Raw genomic sequence first — 22,211 nt, forward strand, 5'->3', positions numbered from 1 at the left:
TGAGGCCCATCGAGAAGCCTAAAAAAATTACTTCTCTTTCTTACTAGCCAAATATCTGGGATAAATATCCATATTTAGTTCTAGCCATTAAATGAGCACAAATTAAAAAAAGGTGAAATCTCTGAATGGGAGACTGGGACTTTACCAGCACGGTGTCTGTCAGAGATCTGTATTCCCACATCGCTCTCTCCTCACTTCCCTGCAGCAACTCTCCCACCCCACCACAGTATCTCCTGTAAGTAGACACCTTTAAGAAGGAACATTTCAACTTGTTTTCACTTCTACAGAGAGACATTGTGAACATTATTGGAGGGTGGTCATTATTCAGTGAACGCTACAGCATGTCTGTGCGTATGCCGGAGCACATCATGGTTAACAGCTTAATCTGGAGTCAGGCTGCCTTTCTTCAAATCCCAGCTCCTCCACCTCCTTACTGGGTGACCCTGGAAAAAGAATGCTCTGTGCATGCTTCCTCATCTATGAGAAGCTGTAAACAGACTCACTACATGGGGTTCTTATGACAATCAAACAAAATAGCACCTTTAATAATGAAGACTTTAGAAAAAGCCTGGCACAGAATAAGCACTCAAATATAGTCAGTACACAAATATAAACTTTTTATTACAGTGGATCTAAAAGTCACAAGTGTGATTCCTTGAATCTACATTAGGGATTTAATATCCATGACACTATCTACTAAAACTTTTGTGAACATAGCTCTGCCCATACCACTCTAGAATATGTTCTATATAAACTTTCCATATGTAATTAAGAAGTCAAAGATACTATGCTTGGAATAAATCATATTGTCACTTAAAATCAGTGTAGATACATTACAATGACATTTTATGTCTTTAACACCTTCAAATAAGATAAATCCCCATGGTTTAAAAAAACTATCAAATACTTTTTCTGGGGAGGGCTGTTCTTAGCCTATCTTCCTTTTTTATTCTTTGGGGCTTTTTTCTTGATGCTTACTAAAAACAAACAAAAAAATCTAAATACACTAAAACATCAAAAGTGGTATCTTCCATATGTCATCCTTTGGAAATAAACACAGCTAAAAATATGGAGTGTATGCTTCCAGACTTGGTGGGTCAAACCAATGAGTAGATCTTTATTTTTGTAATGTTTTACTTAATAAGTTACTTTGCAAAAATTAAAATGGACAGCTTTCTTTTCCATTTCATTCATTCACATTTTAATTCTAGGGCTCCCTTTAAATGACTGCAGCTGCTTCACACTTGAATTTTTGCCCCATGACATTCAACTGAATATACTCAAAATTTATATGCTTCAGAGTCCAAGCAGCTGTTGGGGGTGGCGGGGGGGGCAGGGTGGGGGAAATGAATGATCTAGTTTAAGCTGCTTCTGAACACAAACTATAGTAAATATTCACATAGTTCTATGAACATGGAATGCACACTTCTCATCACAATCTCATAAACTGAATTTCCCATGTTACAAACTTCGTATTTTAAAGGCATAGCCAACATCAAAACTCTTCCCCAATAAATGAATTCTTGAGCAAGGTAAGCCCAGAGGGAGTAGGCTCAGCCAGAGGTGCCACACTGAAAGTATTCTGCTAGAATTCACGTTAAAGTACGACTTGATAATTAATTTAAAATTTGTTAAAACTTGCAACCAGAAGAATCTGTTTTCTATCTTTTGAAAATGTGAATGGCATTTTACTTATCAAAGCAAATAAAAGGACTACATGATCATGTTGTGATATAACGGCATTAGATCATCTAGACCAGTGCTCTCCAAAAGAAACATAATGTGACCCACATACGTAATTTTAAGTTTTCTAGTAGCCACATTTTAAAAAGTAAAAAAAAAAAGGTTTAAATACTATATATTTAATCTAATACACCCAAAATATGATTTCAACCTGTAATCAGTATGACACTTAATGAAATATAATCATTCTCTTCTTTGAAATGTTCAAGATCAAACATGTTCATGTTTACAGCACACCTTCAGACCAGCTCACATTTCAAGATGTCTGTAACCCCATGAGGTTGGTGGCTACCATACTGGACTGTTTAACTCTTGAAAATTACTTGAGGTCCAGATTTCTTTTATAGGTCTTTACGAGTGTTTTCAAACTTCAAGGGATTCCTTTAAACACTGTGGCAAAGAGGGACCAGAGCTCTCCCTGGTTAAATGACTTAACCAAAAACACAGCAATTAAGTGAAGAGTGGCACTGTTGGTAAACCAGCCTGCTTGTCTGACTCCCAATATTCAAGCTCATGAACTCCTCCCTCTGGGGTCTCCTGTTGTAAAACTCCTGCTCTGAAATATCAAATACAAAGTTCAGCATCATGCAGGACACTGCCCTCAGAGCTGACTTCAGTCTGCTACACCAGTAACAGTGCCTCTGTCAGAGAGTAGGACTTGTGTTAATGAGGGAAGCTGATATTCTAATGAGGGCACTCAATCTGACCCCAGGGGAAAGGTGCTTTTATCCGGATCACTGAGAACCTCACAGAACTCAAGTCACTGAGAAGGTACAAACAGGGTGTTTTCTAGCTTGAACTTCTTTCCACCAGCAGTGAATGAAAACACTGCTATCTACTAGTAAATGACATTTTGAGAAAATCTTTTTACCAAATTAAGTTAAAAAAGAGAATCTTGGTTAGGAAAAACAAAAACTACACATGAAAGAAACTACCAAATTCAAGCTAACAGTTTTCTCTAAGGGGGGAGGACAGAAATGGGACCAGGGCAGGGTTTACATATAGCTTCGACTGGTTGTAATTTCTTTAAATGGGGGGCGGGCAGTACCAGTTTCCTCCCATCCTCCCTCCCTCCTTCCCAACAATCAACTGGACAAACCCATCTCCCCAGTGCCTCCCCTAAGGTATGCTGGCTTCAAGAGGGCTGGGGGTAGTGGAAGTGGTCCTCCAAGGCCTTTGATGGAGGGTGGGGCTCAGCAGGCAGCACCTCCATGTGAGGAAAGTGGAGAGGAGGCCGGAAGCATCCCCCGCCCCCTCAGGGCAGGAGCTCCAGGGTGGCAGACTGGGTGGCAGGGTGGGGGGTGTAGGCATTCAAGGAGTGTCTGGTCCCCAGTGCCAAGGAGTAGCTCCAGAGCCACTGCACCCACTGCAGCACCAGGCAGACACAAGCCTCGGGCAAGAACCCCCAGGGTTCTTCATATTGATCTCTCTCTTTTTTTTTTTTTTTTATGATAGTCACACACACAGAGAGAGAGAGAGAGGCAGAGACATAGGCAGAGGGAGAAGCAGGCTCCATGCACCGGGAGCCCGACGTGGGATTCGATCCTGGATCTCCAGGATCGCGCCCTGGGCCAAAGGCAGGCGCCAAACCACTGCGCCACCCAGGGATCCCTTCATATTGATCTCTATTCAGCTTTTCAAAGTCAGCAATGTTTTATATTTTAAAGATTCTTAAAAGCTCACTTTGATCACACTTCGATTACTAGGTGAAACTGAACATTTAAAAAAAAAAAAAAGAAAGAAACTGAACATTTTTAATATGTTCTTGTAAATTGTCCATACCCTTTGTAAGTGTACCTACTGATGTCTTAGGGTCACCATCAACTGCCGCGATTTAGAGGTTGAGATTTTTTTGCATATTTCCTTTGCATTTTAAGGGATGAACAAGTAGATGCTGGCTTCATCTAACACCATTTTAAAAAATACTTGTGGGAGACACAATTTAATCTGAATGCCTTATATCCATCCTATAGATACACATTTTGAATACAGAATTTCAAGCACCATCTAGTACTAAAATTTTACCTCTGCCACAAAATAATTTCAATGTTACTTTTAATTAATCCTTTGTAATTTTTTAATTTATAAGAAGAGTCACATTAATAAACACATTCTTAGATATATTTTTACATTATGATTTTTTTATTTTGAAAAGGACTAATGGTTCACTGCTGGTAATGCAGGAGAGTCTTTTGAAGAAGGGAACTATTTGGGTTTTTTTTTCTCCCTTGGGGAGAGGACCCATCTCTCAAACCCTGCCAGAGAGAGGCACACACAAAGTAAGCACTTATACACAGTTTTAGGAATAAAACCACAAAAAACAACAGTTGGGCAGCAAAGTCATCACACTTAAACAAATACACAAATATTTATTGAATGTTTCTATGCAAGTGCAGAAAACAGAGTCAGCATTATTTCAGAAGTAACTTTCAGGATTAAACAAACTACCGTAACTATCTCTATTGAACATTGACAGACAAAAATTACCTTGCAAATAATCTGCCAGGTCTCCACCATTGCAGTACTGACACATAAAAGAAAAAAATAATTAAAATAAGAAAACTGATTCAAGATTAATTCAATCTATGATCAGTTAATTTTAATTAAAAATAGTTCCTACATAATGTAAATCTAGTCTGAAAAACATCAGAATTATGGTAGCAAATTTAATTATATATTCCTTATAAAGTAGAATCTAAATCACTAAATGAACTTTATTTTTTTTTTAAATTTTATTTTTATTTTATGATAGTCACAGACAGAGAGAGGCAGAGACACAGGCAGAGGGAGAAGCAGGCTCCATGCACCGGGAGCCCGATATGGGATTCGATCCCGGGTCTCCAGGATCGCGCCCTGGGCCAAAGGCAGGCGCCAAACCGCTGCGCCACCCAGGGATCCCTAAATGAACTTTATTAATTCAAAATTTCCCATAATAATCTGTCAACTTTAAAGTATATATTAATCAAAAGGAATCTGAAATAAATTAGGCAGCATGTACCTACCTCCATCACCAAAAAGACAGAGTTGGGTAATTCCTGAAATGTAAACAGTAAATATAGAGAAAGAATGAATCATAAATTCAAAAAATAATGACAATTAATAAAAATACTACACTTGTTCATTATTAAACAAGTAAAATAAAATCACAAAACCTATTAGTGAGATTTAAAATCCCTAACACAATAACTTAAGCATCTCAACTTCAAAGCCAAGCCAAGTTTTGATGACACTAATATGGTCATTACATTCAATTCTGTTCATGGAAAAAACTAAAGAAAGATTCATTGTTTGGTCATAGCTATGGTAAATTTGTGGGGGAAAGAAGGGTAGGATTCTCTGGTCCTCAAAGAAGCACTTCCGCTTTGAAAAGTTTAAGTTTTGAGCACTGACTTGATAATCCTAAAACTCTAAATGTACAATCTGATTTCTGGAATACATGACCCAGGATGGTTAGTTTTTCTAATTATTGTGTTTATTTGGAGGCAATCACATTATCTGGGACTTGCTGGCAAAGACATTTATTTCTTCACATATCTTGGTAAGAGACTGATTTTTAAGGAACTGATTTCAGAAATTTTACTAAGTCTTTCAAAGTCCTATACCTCCAGATCTGTTGATCAAAGAGTAATTCAAAGACTAGCTTCTTAATTCTTCAATAGCAATGCTTACAATGTTAATTCAATTTTAAATTTTTTTTTATTTTTTTTTTATTTTATGATAGTCACACAGAGAGAGAGACAGAGGCAGAGACAGAGGCAGAGGGAGAAGCAGGCTCCATGCACCGGGAGCCCGACATGGGATTCGATCCGGGGTCTCCAGAATCGCGCCCTGGGCCAAAGGCAGGCGCCAAACCGCTGCGCCACCCAGGGATCCCTGTTAATTCAATTTTAAATTGTACTTCCTATAGCCTAACTTGAGGCAGTGTTCAAGTGTGATTCAAGATACAGCCCTTCCCAAAAGCACTTGGCTTCATTAATATCCTAAATTCAAGAATGAGGAGTTCTATCAGAAGATAAAAGCAGAGGCAAGGCAGTATCCCTCAGAGTGTGGTGCAAGAACCAGTGCTAACCATGAATTATCTGGGACTAGCCCACAAAGAGAGAATTACAGAAATTAAAAGTAAGAAATTTTAAAAGGTTTCAAGCAATTTAACAAAATAAGTTTCTGTCTGCTAAATCTAATAATAAAAACTTTGGAGGTTTGTAGGTCCTTTTTTTACTTCATTTTTACAACAATTCCTTTTTATTGGATTTTATAAAGTATCAGTTCACACACAAATTAGACATAAAAACTGGTGTCTCAGGGATCCCTGGGTGGCGCAGCGGATTGGCGCCTGCCTTTGGCCCAGGGCGCGATCCTGGAGACCCGGGATCGAATCCCACATCGGGCTCCCGGTGCATGGAGCCTGCTTCTCCCTCTGCCTATGTCTCTGCCTCTCTCCCTCTCTCTGTGACTATCATAAATAAATAAAAAAAATAAAATAAAAATTAAAAAAAAAAACTGGTGTCTCAGCACTTCTGGTCTAGAGCACTTCTGTGCAACGAGGAACACTGCTTCCCAGCCTTCTGGCTAAGATCAAGTGTGCAACAAGGAACAATACAAGGGGCAGCCACAAAGTGGTTCCACAGTGTTCACCAAGAGTCTGGATGCCACAAGTCAGGACCTGAATTATGTTGTGCAACTTAATTTCACTTAATTCTCCAGAGGACTAGACAAAAAATTAAAACACATGGTGCCCAATTCTTTGAGCCCCACACCTCCGCCCCCACAGGGAGGCATATGGGAGTTCAGAAGAATGGCAGTGCCTTCTGCTCTCTGCTGGGAACCAGGAACCACAGTCCTGCCCAAGCAGGATCACATATGGCATGGACAGCCAAGTTGGAAGCCTCAGACAGCTGGTTTCCCTAAACAGCAGCACACCCATGAGCAGGAAGGAAGTGGAGAACCCGTCAGTTCCTAGCAGGCTAGAAGAGCAAGTCTATAAGAAATACTTATTTCCTAGTGAAGGGGAGTATAGGAGAAGGGAGAAGAGATGTGTGGGAGATGTCAGAAAGGGAGACAGAACATAAAGACTTCTAACTCTGGGAAGTGAACTGGGGGTGGTGGAGGGGGAGGAGGGCGGGGGTGGGGGTGAATGGGTGACGGGCACGGAGGGGGACACTTGACGGGATGGGCACTGGGTGTTATTCTGTATGTTGGTAAATTGAACACCAATAAAAATTAATTTATTAAAAATAAATAAATAAATAAATTAAACATTTAAATATTAAAAAAAATACTTATTTCCTTTAATCATAAACAAAAACAAAAACATACCTCTAATAGCTAAATCATCTCTTTGGTGAATCAAAAAAAAAAAAAAAGTCTTAGATTTAGCCATCTAACCTGATCAAACCCAGACCAAAATGCCCTAAAAATACTGAGATATCATTAAACCAGTAACTTTTTTTTTAAGATTTTATTTATTTATTCATAGAGAGACACAGAGAGAGAGAGAGACAGAGGCAGAGGGAGAAGCAGGCTCCATGCAGGGAGCCCGATGTGGGACTCGATCCCAGGACCCCAGGATCACACCCCGGGCTGAAGGTGGCGCTAAACTGCTATGCCACTGGGGCTGCCCAAACCAGTAACTTTCAACACAGTTTTCTTCTCCCCAGGTAGGAAGCCCAAAAATATCATCTCAAATCAGTATTGCTTAATCAAATAATAGTACCATATCCTAAGTACTGAAGAGAAAAGACAACTAAGAATTCCTTAGGGAAAGCTGAACTGTTCACTAGACATGAAGACATTGAAAGAAATATTTTAACATCCTTGATTTCTCATGCAAATCTTCTTTTGCCACCTCCCCCCCTTAAAGCAGTACAAGTCCCCACTGGTTCAATCATTTTCTCTTGAACACCCTCCTCCTGAAAGGCTCCATTACAAAACAGTGTGCCTCTCTTAAGTGAAGCACTTAAGTAATCTGGAGCATGAGTAGCTCCAAGAGCCAGGAAAGAGTCAGCAAAAAGAAAAAAGAAGAAAACCAATCATGTCATTTATAGACTGAAATTCCTATGGCACTGGGGTGCCAGGAAAGAGCTTGAAGAGATACTTACTCATAGGGTCAGATAGGATGAGGGATGAGGCCAATGGGCCTGTGAGCCAGACCACCAAAGGTTTCCCAAAGTGGAACACACACCTGACTGCTTTTTCTATAATTAGGAAATCCTCATCCTCAACTCCTCCCCAGGAACTTCCATCCACAAAATTAAACACAATGAATTTCAATTGATCATTTCTCTACTCAAACTCAGTAAGATAGAAAATACCGGGCAGCTCAGGTGGCTCAGCAGTTTAGCGCCGCCTTCAGCCCAGGGCGTGATCCTGGTGACCTGGGATTGAGTTCCACGTCGGGCTCCCTGCATGGACCCTGCTTCTCCCTCTGCCTGTGTCTCTGCCCCTCTCTGTGCGTCTCTCAAGAATAAATAAATAAAATCTTAAAAAAAAAAAAAAAAAGATAGAAAATCCCTAAGAAGGGTGCATGGGTGGCTCAGTCAGTTGGGCATCTCCCTTTAACCCAGGTCATGATCCCTGGAGTTCAAGGATCGAGTCCGCATCAGGCTCTCTGCTCAGTGGGAGTCTGCTTCTCCCTCTGCCCCCTCACCTTTGCTTGTACGTTCTCTCTCTCTCAAATAAGTAAATAAAATATTTAAAAAAGAAAGTCCCTAAGAAAAAAGGGGGTAAAAAGGTATTATTATGAAGAACTCTAGGCCAGTATATGAAAATTTAGATGAAATAAAAATTTTAAAAACAATTTGTTCAAGTAAAAACACAATCCTCAGAATTATTCTCCTTGGGTAACATGGTACTAGACAGCCTCATAGCATCCTATGTGTAAGCAGGCTTGGGTTATCATCTCTCTTTACCAAGGGGGTGCTGTGTTTTGTTTTTTTTTTTAAGACTTTATTTATTCATGAGAGACACAGAGAGAGAGAGAGAGGCAGAGACACAGACTCCATGCAAGCAGGACTCCAGGATCATGCCGAGCCAAAGGCAGACACTCAACAGCTAAGCCACCTAGGCATCCCATGGGGGTGGTGTTTATAAATAAAAAGTAAAGTCTTTTGAAGGACACACAACAGGTGTTTTTTTTTCTGGGGAAAAAAAAAAGGAGGTATCAGAAGAGGACATCTCTTCTTTAATATACTGCTAGACTATTTAAATTGTTTTTCCACTGATGGCCTATTACTTTTGTAATCTGAAAAAACAATAAAGTGAATTTAAAAATCAGATAGCATGACCAGGTATTCTTTCCAGCAGAATTCAGATGCTTAGGATCAGAAGGGGAGAAACATAAAGTAACAAAACAATTCAGTAAAGAGCAAGAGAAAGATTCAAGAAAAATTTAGGGCTCTCCCAAAACCCATCCCTCACCATTTCTTTTTTTTTTTATTTTTTATTTTATTTTTTATTGGAGTTCAATTTGCCAACATATAGCATAACACCCAGTGCTCATCCCATCAAGTGCCCCCGCCCAGTGCCCGCCACCCAGTCAGCCCCACTCCCCACCCACCTCCCTTTCCACCACCCCTTGTTAGTTTCCCAGAGTTAGGAGTCTCTCATGTTCTGTCTCCCTTTCTGATATTTCCCACTCATCTTTTCTCCTTTCCCCTTTATTCCCTTTCAGTATTTTTTATATTCCCAAATGAATGAGACCATATAATGTTTGTCCTTCTCCGATTCACTTATTTCACTCAGCATAATACCCCCCAATTCCATCCACGTCGAAGCAAATGGTGGGTATTTGTCGTTTCTAACGGCTGAGTAATATTCCATTGTATACATAAACTACATCTTCTTTATCCATTCATCTTTCAATGGACACCGAGGCTCCTTCCACAGTTTGGCTACTGTGGACATTGCTGCTATAAACATCGGGGTGCAGGTGTCCCAGCGTTTCACTGCATCTGTATCTTTGGGGTAAATCCCCAGCAGTGCAACTGCTGGGTCGTAGGGCAGATCTATTCTTAACTCTTTGAGGAACCTCCACAGTTTTCCAGAGTGGCTGCACCAGTTCACATTCTCACCAACAGTGCAAGAGGGTTCCCCTTTTTCCACATCCTCTCGAACATTTGTTGTTTCCTGCCTTGTTAATTTTCCCCATTCTCACTGGTGCCTCACCGTTTCTCCGCTACTTTCCCTGACTCATTCTCCACCCTTTGGGTGACTCCCAGGGGTTTTCTCATAAAAGAAGAAAATCCTTTTAATCTCCTAAAGGATCGGAGATCAAGGGGTCTTTTGTTAATGAGGTGGCTTTTGGAAAAACCCCCAGGTTGTCTAAAGATAGGGGCTGAAAAAAAGAAATAATAAATAGATAGATAGATAGATAGATAGATAGATAGATAGATAGATAGGGGCTGGTTTGCCAGGGTTGCCTACACTTGGATTAGAGGGTTGGAAATTTCAGTCCCACCCCACCTCCAGGGAGGGAAGAGGAACTAGAGACTGAGTTAAAATACCAATGGCCAATGACTTAATCAAGTGTACCTAGGTAATACAGCCTCTATAAAACCCCAAAAGGATGGGGCTCCGAGGGATGTGGAGAGAGTGGTGGCCTTTCCACATGCCTTACCTTACGCATCTCTTCCATCTGGCTGTTTCTATATTCTTTTATACCCTTTTATAATAAACCAATAATCTTTCTGTGAGTTCTGTGAGCCACTCTAGCAATTAATCAAATCCAAGGAAGTTGCTGGTACTTCTGATCTATAGCTTGGACAGAGACACAGGTGACAACCTGGACTTGTGATCGGTGTCTAATATTGGGTGTGGTGGGGGGTACAGTCTTGTAGAGCAAAGCCCTTAACCTGTAGGATCTGATGCTAACTCCAAGTAGATAATGTTAGACCTGAGTTGATGGCTTGGTTGGAAAAAAACACCTGATCTGTCAAACCTGAAAGAGGACGTTAACTACCTCCATTCTGACCTCAGTCTGTACTTTCTAATTGATTAAATTCTTCCTTCAGGCTTGTCTCTTAACTCAGACAAAAGACCTGGAGGGCAAAGTAGCAATAGGGACTTTCCCCATACTAGCAAGACCCCTTGTGATGGACACCCAGACAATGATCGACCTGACCTCTACTGCCCACCTGCATGTACCCACTAATCTTTGCTCCACATTTTCCTCATATGAACCTAGAAGTATTTTCAGCACCTTGGAGACCGTCTTTGAGACTTTGTTCACTGTGTTCCCTTGGTGTTGGCCTTACTAAAATCAATCCCTTCCTTGTTTCACCACCACTCATTTCTGTCTTTGGATTTTGTCAGTGGTGAGTGGTCAAACCTGGTCCATTTGGGACCCCTGGAGCCAGCTGCTCTTACACCCTTGGGCCCCAGTCACAAACTTAAGAAGCGAGAACAAAATACCTAACTAATCGGGATCCCTGGGTGGCGCAGTGGTTTGGCGCCTGCCTTTGGCCCAGGGCGCGATCCTGGAGACCCGGGATCGAATCCCATGTCGGGCTCCCGGTGCATGGAGCCTGCTTCTCCCTCTGCCTGTGTCTCTCTGCCTCTCTCTCTCTCACTGTGTGCCTATCATAAATAAATAAAAATTAAAAAAAAAAAAAAGAAAAAAAAAAATACCTAACTAATCTAAACCTGATTTGCCCATAATTTTTCAAACTGCCTAAGTCCTAACTGTTTGCAACGGTCCCACAGGAGATACCACCCACTTCTGCAGTTATAGTAAAAAACAGGTAAAAGTTTGGGATATCCTTCTGAAAAATAAGATGAGATGAGTCCCTACAGCAGATCTTTGTACATAAATTCCAGAGACCAAAAATATTTAAGTATGGAAAACCGAAACCATAAATGCTAGAAGGAGGGCCATTTTTATAATCTCACGGTGGAGAAATCCTTACATGATATAAAACCTAGAGGCCACTAAGAAAGAGATGGACACATTTTACTACGCAAGAACTTCCATATACCAAAGAGATGCTGAAGATGCCCTCCTCCCCACCCCACCAAAAAGACAAACAGACAAACAAGGAAAAACATTCCAATACATACAACAAAGAGCTATTAACTCAGATTTCCTCTTCTTCCCCTCACACAGCTATTATCAGCCCTCCTCCTAAATGTCTCGCCAAACTGTCCAGGCCACTCCATTTCCAATGGAGCCACCACTCTGTCACTCAGACACTTCCTACATGCTGGCTCCATACCTACCCTTGCCCACTCTCCAGAGTAGCCAGTGTTTTACGCACGTTAATAAACTTCTGTCCCAACTGATTTACAATGGAGAACATTCTTTTTTCTAACCATAATGGTTGAGTCTAATACTCAGATATATGTACTTCCTTGTTCCCACCTGGGATGAGAATTCATAAACAGAAGACTGCCCAATGATTGTAGAAAGCAAGCAAGCAAAAGTGAATAGTGCCCCACAAAAAAAGAAAATTGGGGTTATTTTTCCCCTCATTTGTAAAGTGTTTACTGCAAAACCTTAGAATGCAAAACATTGAAAGAAGCACCTTGATCTCACCACCTGAGATTGACATGGTGGTTCATGCTTTCACAAACCTATTTATACATCCACCCACAAGCAAATGGAGCATATATTTGCATTTCTGTACATTTTAACATAATCCATTACCACCTTTTTGCTTATCTCCAAGCTCTCCAAACAGTCAATGTTTCCAGCCCATATGTCTTTCCATAACTTTCTCCTGCTCATACAGTCATTGCTTAGTAAAAGGTGTGCATTTTTTAAAGGTGTATATTTTTAACTGCAACAGATATTTCTCTTCTTTCAAATATTTTTTAACTGCTCTCTCTCTCTCTCTCTCTCTCTCTCTCTCTATATATATATATATATATATATATATATGACACTGTTCTAGGCACTGAGGATACAGCTGCAAGCAAGCACGGTTAACTGCCCTATTCTCATTAAGCTTCAGTTTGAAGAGGTCAGAGTCAGGGAGAGACACCAAACAAAAGAACTGAGTACAGACAATATGTTAGAGGGTGATAAGTGCTATGAAAAATAAGTAGGGAAGGGAGACAGTGCTGAGTATTGGATTGTAATTTTACTGAGGGTGGCTAAAAGAAAGCTGAAATGTATTTGTTGAAAACACAACATTTGAGTAAAGACGTAAAGAAGGTTGGGAATATATCTATATATACTACAGAGATAAAGGCCCTGAGAATGGACCCATACACAATCCATACCAGAGGCCCATGTGGATGGAGCAAAAACAGCAGGCACAGAGAGGGAGCCAGGGTCAGAGATAATAGGGTCATGCTGGGCAAAAAAGAACTCTGGCTTTTACTCTGATAAAAAAGTATCAGAAAAAAAAAAAAAAAGGAGCCGCTGCAGAGTCCAATTCTGAGCAGAGAGGACTAATATGCCCTGATTTACATCACCAGGATTATTCTGATTACAGTGTTATAGAATATTCTTTCAGGGTGTGGAAGCAAAATATTGTCAGATAACATACCAAAGAGGATCTAACAACTCCCATTTCTACTGGGGTCCATGAGAAGATCCTCCCCACTTACACTTCCTTCCCAATTCCAACAGTAAGAACTGGGCACTTTTTAATTTTGCCAAAGGAATGCATGAGAAGGGACATCTCACTGTTAACTTTAATTTTCATTTCCCTGACTACTTGTTCATGAGTATCATTTCATACCTTAGCCATTTTTATTCCTCTTATGAGAATCAATGATCAATATCCTTTGCTTTACTGTCTCTCTAGGTTATCTTTTCTTTACTACTTTTTGAGAGGATTTACATGTTTGAGATATAAATGTTACCTGCCTCCTATGTACTGTGTTGTAAATTCTTTTTTTTAATCTGATCATGGTATAATGCATTCATTAACATGCACAGATTTAAGTGTACATTTCAAGGTGTTGTGACAAATGCATATACTCATGTGACTACCCTTCCTTCAGAGGCACCCTCTGCTGTACTTCCCCTGACTTCTACACCCTAGCTTGGTTCTGCCTCTTCTTGGATCTCACAAAAACAGAATCATACAGTAGCTGTATATGGCTGGCTGCTTTTTCTCAACACTGTAGAGGCCACTTTTAGGCAACAGGCTTGAGCAATGGAAACTTGAGCAAGGCACAAGGGCTCAAAGTGACCACGGAGCTGAATGCAAACAGGCTCCTTCAGCAACCCACCTCCAAACGGCCACAGACCCTAACTGACCAACGAGCTTACTTACAACCGGTACAGTTACCAAAAAAGGGAATATTCTATAGGGCCCCACACCTCTTCACTCTGCCCTATAACTAACTAGAGCTTCCACCACCGCCTCCTGGAAAGACCGCCTCTCCTTTGTTGCTGCCCTGCCTGCTGCTCCCTTGTGGTATATTCAATAAACTTCTATCTCCTTTTTTCTGCCTTGAGCGAATTCTTTCAGGGCCCATACCACTGGCCCCAACCCAATTAAGATGTTTAAACATGAACATAACATTTAAAATTCATATGCTGTGGTGGCATGCATCAAGTTTGTTCCTTTTTATGGCTGTCAATTTGTTCAGGGTATCATTTACCACAAAGCAAGTTTTAAAAAATATTATATGTCCCTACACCTACAGCTTCTGGTTTCTTCTCTTGATTTAAAATATGTTTCCAACACCTGGATTATATATAGTCATCTAAATACTATCCTAAGATTCTTATTGTTTATGTTATACATTTAAGCCTTTAATTCATTTGGAAATTATTGTCAAAAATGATGAGAATAGGTATCCAACTTTACTTTTTCTCTGATATCTTAGTTTTACCAGCACCACTTTATTAAATGAATCATCTTTTTCTCACAATACTAACAACTACCTAGTGGTGGATATTTACCCAGACGATTGACAAATAGGCAGGTAAAGTACTCCTAACCACCAGTACTTAGCTCATGCCCAGAAAGCTCTAAGATAGATATCTTCTGGAAAACAGACATATCACTCTCCTGCTCTTAAAACTCTTCAATAGCTTAGCTGCCCTCAGAATAAAGACTACATGAGGGCCCTGCCAACATCAGTGCCTGCAGCACCTACCACTACCCACCTCTCTCCCACGTTGCCACCCCCTGCACTCCCAGCCCCCGCCTGGGCCTCTCCCAGCTCCTTAAGCTTTCATCCCTCCTCTCTGTTCTTCACAGGCTTCCTCTGCTTGGAGTGCTTACCTGTTTTCTTCCCACCTACTCCAGCCTGGATGACTCCCACTCTTCCACCAAGTCAGCTTAAACATAACTTCTTCACCAAGTCTTCCCCAGCCCACAAAGGGGGTAGCCTTACTCTCCTAAGCCCCTTATGATTTCCTCTCAAAGGTCTTCAGTTATCCTCTTCTCCCTCATTGCTCTGTGCACACTTAGAATCAGTAGCTATTTGCTTCCTGTCCTCTTTCCCAGTATGCTGGAACCTCCACAAGGACAAGGACCATTTCTATTTTGTTCACCACTATACTCCTGTATACTCTTGTTAACTGGCTCAAGAAATACTAATTACAAAAAAATCAGTAAGAACAAACACAACAGAAGCATTACAGAATGGCAACAGGAAAGTCACAGAAGAAATACAGATACACTGACGTTTTAAGAAAAAACAAAAAAACAAAAAAAAACAGGTCATCAGATCAAAATAAATTGGTACAATCTTCTGCAAGACTATATGCTAATATCTTTGACCAAACTATCCCATGACAGGAATTTATTCAAATGGAACACTCATATACATAAGCAAAGATATGTACACAGCTTTCTCTGCAGCACTGTTTCTAAGAGGGAAAAATAAGAAACAACTGAAATGGCCACAATTGGGTTTTAAGTAAATTGTCATTTAGCCCTATGGTACTATGTTGATATGAAAAGGTATCCAAAATACACACTAAGTCTAATAAAAACAAGTTCCATTTATGTAAAAATACTATTATTAAGGCCCTCACAATGAAAAGCTTAAAAATCGAAGTATAAATGATTATAACTGCATACATACATATATATATACACACATATACAACTCTAAAAGAAATATAACAATGGTTATCTCTAAAAATTGCCATTTCTTTTCTATTTTATTCATATTTACAGTGATGATTTTAACTATGGGGATATATTACTTTTTTTTATTTTTTTATTTTTTTTATTTTTTTTTGATATATTACTTTTTTAATTAGGGAAAGCATGTTACTTTTTAAGTGTCATCTAAATGTAAACCCAAATTTTTACAATGTCAAAAGTTCTCAATTTATAAAAAGTGTGTCCAACTTTAGACGGATCTCCAAAACTGATGGCCAGGAAAAATGATGTTCATTTCAAGTTGATAAAACTACTGCACAGTCTTTACAAACATACTGAAAACAAAATAAAGGAAAAAATATATAAAATATTAGGTCCAGACTCTGTTTATTCATTAGCCAAATACTCGAGTGTATTTATTTGGCTGATATTTCTTAAATTTATGTATTTCCAGTAGTATACAATGCACAAAATAGAAGTATTTTAATGCAGTCATCTTGAAATTCCTGAAAGTTTGATAATCAAGGTTTTGAGTACATATTCCTCCTATCTCTTTCTATAACCAAAGTTAGTACTTAAAAACATTTTACTAATAGAATGAAATCTAAATATACTCTCTATTTTCTGAAAGCAAAATCTACTCTTCCATTGATAGAGTTTTCTGTGCTTCTCAAAAAAATGGGAAATTAAGAGTTAATATTATTTAACAATTTTTGTACCAGGCACTGACTTGTACTACTTGCTGCCCTCTGTCTCCAGAGACCAAGACCAACTACACAAACAGCTCTGAGGAGAATCAACATTTCAAATAGGGATTGTGAGATAAGTTTACTTTTGACTTTAAAGTTTTTTCCCCTCTCTTTCTATGCTGAATATCTTGAAGGAATGAGTTACACCTATATAAATAGGTAGTAAAATACACCCCACAGCACTCACATAGTCTACACATGAAATTTAGATTGCAATTTTTGGGGGGAGTAACCACACTCTATAATCAAAAATGTTAAAACTGTGTGTGCTATTTGCCCTAGTAATTCCAATGCTAGAAATTGAACCTAAAAAATCCAAACTATGCTCAGAACTTATGCATTATCTTCATTGCACTTTCCTATAATGGGGGGGGGGGGAGAAACATCTTGTAACATGGGTTTAGTTAAGTATTTCATGGTATGGTAGGACTATGTGAAAAATCACTGTAACAAAAAAGCAGCACACGAAGAACAGTCCATTTTGTCTCACCTCACTAAAATTAAGGACACTGAAAGCAAGGACTTTGTTTTACTCACTGCTTTACTCCTAGCCCTTAGAGCAATGCCTAGGTAGCCATTCAAAACCTTACAAAACAAATGAACTTCAGTCAAGTGTGTACGGAAAAGGTTTTAGCTAGAAAAGGTTTTAGCTAGAAACACAACAGCAGACTCACCGAAACGTCCATTTACTTTACTGGAATTCAATTGTCCAGACTCAGAAAAACACAAAAAAGGAAATAACATAAATCATCACCCTAGTCTGGTTCGGCATGAGAATCTAAGGAGAAGCTTAGTTGGCTGCCCCCTCTGTGGATCTCAGATCACCTTGGCTTTCACACAGTGGATATCATGCTAGACAAGAGTAGAGTAGTTCTAGAATTTAAAACAGTTTGGCCCCTAAATAATAAGCCAACTACTTACTTTGGTGGTCTGCCCCCCCCAAAATAGTAATTTTCTCCAAAATTGGACTTTTTAAAAGAATTTCCAAGGGAAATGTTGCCTTAGAACAGAACTTCAGAACCTTGCCTTCCCACCTCCAAATAAAATGCAACTCTACTGTATGCCATGGTGGTAATCACATATATATCAGGGTGATGAATATGCATCCTTTCTTCGTTTTTATTTCTTTTCTAATACCTCTACAATTAGCAAATATTACTATTGCAGTAAGAAAAAAGCTCCATCTAATTTTTTAAATTAGTCCACAATAGTCCTTTCTACATTTATTACAGAAATGCTAGGAGGAAAGAAAGAGAAAAAGAAAGAAAGAAAGAAAGAAAGAAAGAAAGAAAGAAAGAAAGAAAGAAAGAAAGAAAGAAAGAAAGAAAGAAAGAAAGAAAAAGAGAAAGAAAGAAAGAAAGAAAGAAAAGCTAGATCTGGTATCAATATTTCTCTACTTGACTTAAAACACTACTCCCATAGTATAACTGTAGCAGCACATATTACAGCACATTATTTTCTCCTATCCTTTTATGCTACTTTAATTTCTTAATTAATAAACATGTAACTCAAGCTATATACCTTTCTAAGAAGAATAAGTCAATTTCCTATTTCTATTACAATTCACTTATATTTGTATGAAATAGCAGTTTTTTACTGACACGCAAATCAAATAATAATAATAATAATAATAATGTACCTGAACATCATAGAGTGCTACAATATTTTCATGTTGAAGTTCCTGTTAAGGAAATTGAGAATTTAAAATATTTGTAATTCCTCTAATAAATACATTTCAATGTGCAAATAAGAATTAAGTATACACACACATCCACATACCTATATACTTTTTCTATATACTACACTTCTATTACTGGATTAGAACAGTTCAGTCTACAAAAAAAAAAAAAAAAAAAAAAAGAGGAAATGCGCCTGATCAAACTTTACTTGGGCCCTGAATGTCTTCTCACCACCATCATTTTTTAGATTAACAAGGTGAGTGCTCTCACTGACAAAATAAGTGTCACAGTTAGTATGCCCAGAGACGCTCTGGGAGTCTTTCAAATTCAATAAACAATTCTAACAGCAATAAACGCATAAAATTCTAAAGTGCTTTTAGAGAGCACATTATTTGCCTGCGAGAAAATGAAGCATAATTCTTAGCTCAAAGAGCTATAATTCTTACTGAAGAGCTCTCCACAGAGCAGTAGTTTCAGTGAAAGCTGGTGTTAGGTGAGAGCTCTATGTTCATATCAGCTTGGGGAGCACTGAGTTAACTACACCTAAATCAGTTCCTTCATTGTGCAATTTTTCAGATTTTCTTTACTGAGCAAAGTGCTTTGTGACTCTCCAAGAAGTATGCGGTAAACAGGATTTTCCACATATATTTGACTAGGAGACCATTTTTTTCCTCAAAGCACCTCACTTGAATAACACTGCTCATGAGTGATCCAAAAAGACCACTCCCAAGGTAAGTAATTTTTTTCGATTTACAAGGAAAAAAAAAAAAATCCCATCTGCCCCCAGTGCCCCTCAAACACTTAAGTGTAACCTGAAAGGGACCAGCAGAAGAGCTAAATAATGGATCAGCAGGGCCTGCCTCTTCTCAAACAGTAACACAATAACCAGGGAAAAGAAATGAGAAGCTAAAATCAATCTTCACAGAATCTCTCTCAGTGCTGGCCACCAGCCACAAACATCTATTCTTAAAAATAGCTTCTGGGTACTCAAATGTCTCAAAAAACTGGGCATGCAAAAATGAGAGCAACAGGTGAAAATTCTCAAACTTGGCTCCAACGACCAAAATTACAAAAGATGTCATCATGTATTAATTTAAAATAAGTTTTAACCTAGTATGACACATCACATAAAGAAACATACCTTTAAGATTTTAATTTCCTTCCCAAGCAGTATTTGTGATTTTGACAAGTTCTTTTTATTAATACTTTTAATAGCTACTTCCCAATCAGTTTTCTGAAAAGGAAAATAGAGTGTTACTCCAGGATATTCTTTTATGGAAACATAATCTATAAGCACAAAGGTGTTTTTAGCAAATTCATAAATACTGGGGGTGGGAGGTGGGGGATGGAAAAGAATCTGAATCTCCAACAATAGGAAAATGATTTCACAAACCACAAGCTAATGTCCTACAAGACAGCCACTAAAAACAGTAAATATGAAGACCATAGTAACTAGCAATAAAGTGAAACAAAGGACAAAGTTTGCAACCACTTCAAAGTTACGGAGGAATGTGGATAATACACTGGAAGGTGGCATTTGATAGCTTGGCAGGATTGAGCCCTGGTTCAATTATTTTTTGTTGAGTTCTAAGTTCTTCTCCTAATAAACGAAAATCGTTTTCATTACTCTGATAAGCAAGCCAAACCAGCCCCTTGCCAACAACCAGGACTACCAAAGGCTTCTGATTATTCCCACTCCCTGGGTGCTCTTCCAAATTCTTTCGATTCTAGGGAGCTCGTGGGACCCTGTGTGCGGAGCTGCAAGAGCTTAAGACATTCCTGAACCCGCATTCGTGTTTACTTGGACTGGAAAACCAAGCGTCCACCCGTGTCTACCACCCGCCCACCCAGCTCCAGGAAGGGGGGAAGGCAGGGGGTGCCAGGCTCGTCCGGGGCGCGGAGGAACCAGTGCTGGGAAATGCGACACCCCGGAGTTTGAGAAAGTCTCGGGCTCACGGGAAACCAGCCCGTTTTCCGCTGGGTCTGCAACTGTCGACCTCAGACGGGAGGGCGAGCCTGGGCCGCCCAGGGCGTGCCCCGGCCCCGGCCCCGGCCCCGGCCCCGGCCCCGGCCCCGGCCCGGCCAGGGCACCGCGCGGCCCTGGAGCACTCGGATCCTGGGCACATGCGGGTGGGAAGGCAGGGCCGGGCGGGCCGCGGGGCCGCGCCCCTGGGAGCACCCCGGTTACCAGGCGCTGTGCAAGGAGGAAATCAGAGGCCGAGCGGCGCGTCGGTAGGTGGAGCGCTGCCTAGCGGCTTCGGCCTCCAAACAGTCCTCGCCCGACCAAAACAAACCCGCGACGCTGACAGCGCGCACAATGGCAGGCCTCGGCGCGGGGGGCCTCGGCGCCCGCGGCGCCGCCGAGCCTCAGGGCACCCGGCCCCCGCCGCGGCCCGCAGACCCCGGCCTCGCCCCGGCCGGCGGGGCTCACCTGGCGGTGCCGCCCCCGGAAGACCACGGCGAAGGCCCCGTGTCCCACGAGGTCCCTCTTGCTGTACTCGAAGTCGCCCACCACCTCCATGGCCGCGCCCCCGGGGCATGCAGCGGGGCGGGCGGGCGGGCGGCGCGGCGAGGCGGGCCGGGATCAGCACCGCGGGCCCGCCGGTCCGGAGCGCGCCCGCGGGCCGCCGGACTGGGGCAGCCGCGGCCCCCGCGCCGGGCGGGCGCTCATGCCGAGAGAGGCCGGGACGGAAACGGGGGGGGGGGCGGCCGCGCGGGGCCGGGGGTCAGCGAGGCCCGGCCCGGCCCCGGCCGCTCCTCATGGCCCGGCCCGCAGGCTCCCTTTGGCGAAGCGGCCTCAGCGCTGCCCGGCCAGGGGCGCCGCGGCCGTCACTGGGCGCCCCCGGAGCCGCACACGCGCCCGGGAGAGGTGCGGGGTCCGGTCCTCCCCATGCCCGGCTCGTCCGGCCGCGTCGGCGCCCTCCGCCCGGGGTGCTGCTGCGCTGGCGGCCGCCGCCCTAGGACCAGCACCAGCACCAGCACCAGCACCGTCCCTGCGCGCCTCCCAGCCTCCCGGCGGCGCCCAACGCAAAGCGCGCGCGCCGGCCGCTCCCGAGCCGACTGCTGGCCCTCCGCGACGTCAGCACGTCTTGTAGTCCGCAGCGCACGCCGAGGCCCGCTCCCTCCGCCAGGAAAATGAGTGCGCGCGCGCTCCCGGAGGCGCGGCCCCGCAGTCGGAGCGCGTCCCCAGTGCCTCGCCCAGGCGGGGACGTGGGATGCGAACCGCGGGCGCCGCCGCTCGTTGGTTACCCGCCGCAGCCTTCGCGCTGGGCCTGGGAGAGCAGATTCGAGCCCGCCACGCCCCGGGCTGGAGCCCACTGGGAGGCGGGGAAGCGGGTCTTGACCTCCTAGCTGCAGGAGGGACGGACGGGGCATCCCCTGTGCAGTGTAGACCCCAGGGGACCGCTCAGGGCAAAGGAGCCCAACCTTCCCCATGACCTCCAGAACCAGAGGTCATGCTGCCCACCACCTGCCGGTCTTCCCCGGACCCTTCTGGGTTTACTTCCCAAGGTGCCTGATGTGGGACTCGATCCCAGGACTCCAGGATCGCGCCCTGGGCCAAAGGCAGGCGCTAAACCGCTGAGCCACCCAGGGATCTCCCCGCCCCGTGCAGACAGTATTGCATATATTTTCCACGGCTCTAATGAGAACCCCTGCTTCCCAACCAGCAGGTATCCTGCCACTTTGACCTCAAGCTTACCTTAGAATGGCTTTAGAGCAGCTTGCTTTTCCACCGGATTACTGAAGTTCAAGTGGCAAGGAACTTTTCTGACAACTTTCCCTCAAGAAAGTGTCTTACAAACCCATTTTATAAACAACAAACTTGAAAATATCATAGAAAACTCAGGTATACGGCTATGTTCTGTTGTCTAGCGTATTTGCTCTCAGGTTATCCCTTAGCACCAGAATTACATTTCCCACTCCACATCCATCCCTGACCTGAAGGCGGCAGAGAGACCCTAAGAACCTCTGGTTGGAATTTGCAGAGGAAGTCCCTCCCTTCCTCAAACCTTCACAATGTAGGGTCT

At 42.1% G+C, this 22,211-nt stretch overlaps 1 protein-coding gene across 2 annotated transcripts in view; it reads right to left on the reverse strand.

Moving 5' to 3' along the window:
- The window catches only part of ULK2 (unc-51 like autophagy activating kinase 2), an 83,813-nt gene extending 63,037 nt beyond the window's left edge, over positions 1-20,776 (reverse strand). The window contains exons 1-5 of one of the 2 annotated variants that reach the window (XM_055305433.1): positions 20,615-20,776; positions 19,325-19,417; positions 18,144-18,185; positions 4,746-4,778; positions 4,231-4,267 (exon numbers count right to left, since the gene is read on the reverse strand). In XM_055305433.1, coding sequence (XP_055161408.1) covers positions 4,231-4,267; positions 4,746-4,778; positions 18,144-18,185; positions 19,325-19,417; positions 20,615-20,704 — 295 coding nt within the window. In that variant the 5' untranslated portion in view covers positions 20,705-20,776. The remainder of the gene's footprint in view (positions 1-4,230; positions 4,268-4,745; positions 4,779-18,143; positions 18,186-19,324; positions 19,418-20,614) is intronic. The other variant, XM_055305432.1, reaches the window with a different exon arrangement.
- Between the last annotated feature and the right edge of the window lie 1,435 nt (positions 20,777-22,211).

This window comes from Nyctereutes procyonoides, unplaced genomic scaffold (assembly GCF_905146905.1).
Source record: "Nyctereutes procyonoides isolate TBG_1078 unplaced genomic scaffold, NYPRO_anot_genome, whole genome shotgun sequence".
Classification (NCBI taxonomy): domain Eukaryota; kingdom Metazoa; phylum Chordata; class Mammalia; order Carnivora; family Canidae; genus Nyctereutes; species Nyctereutes procyonoides.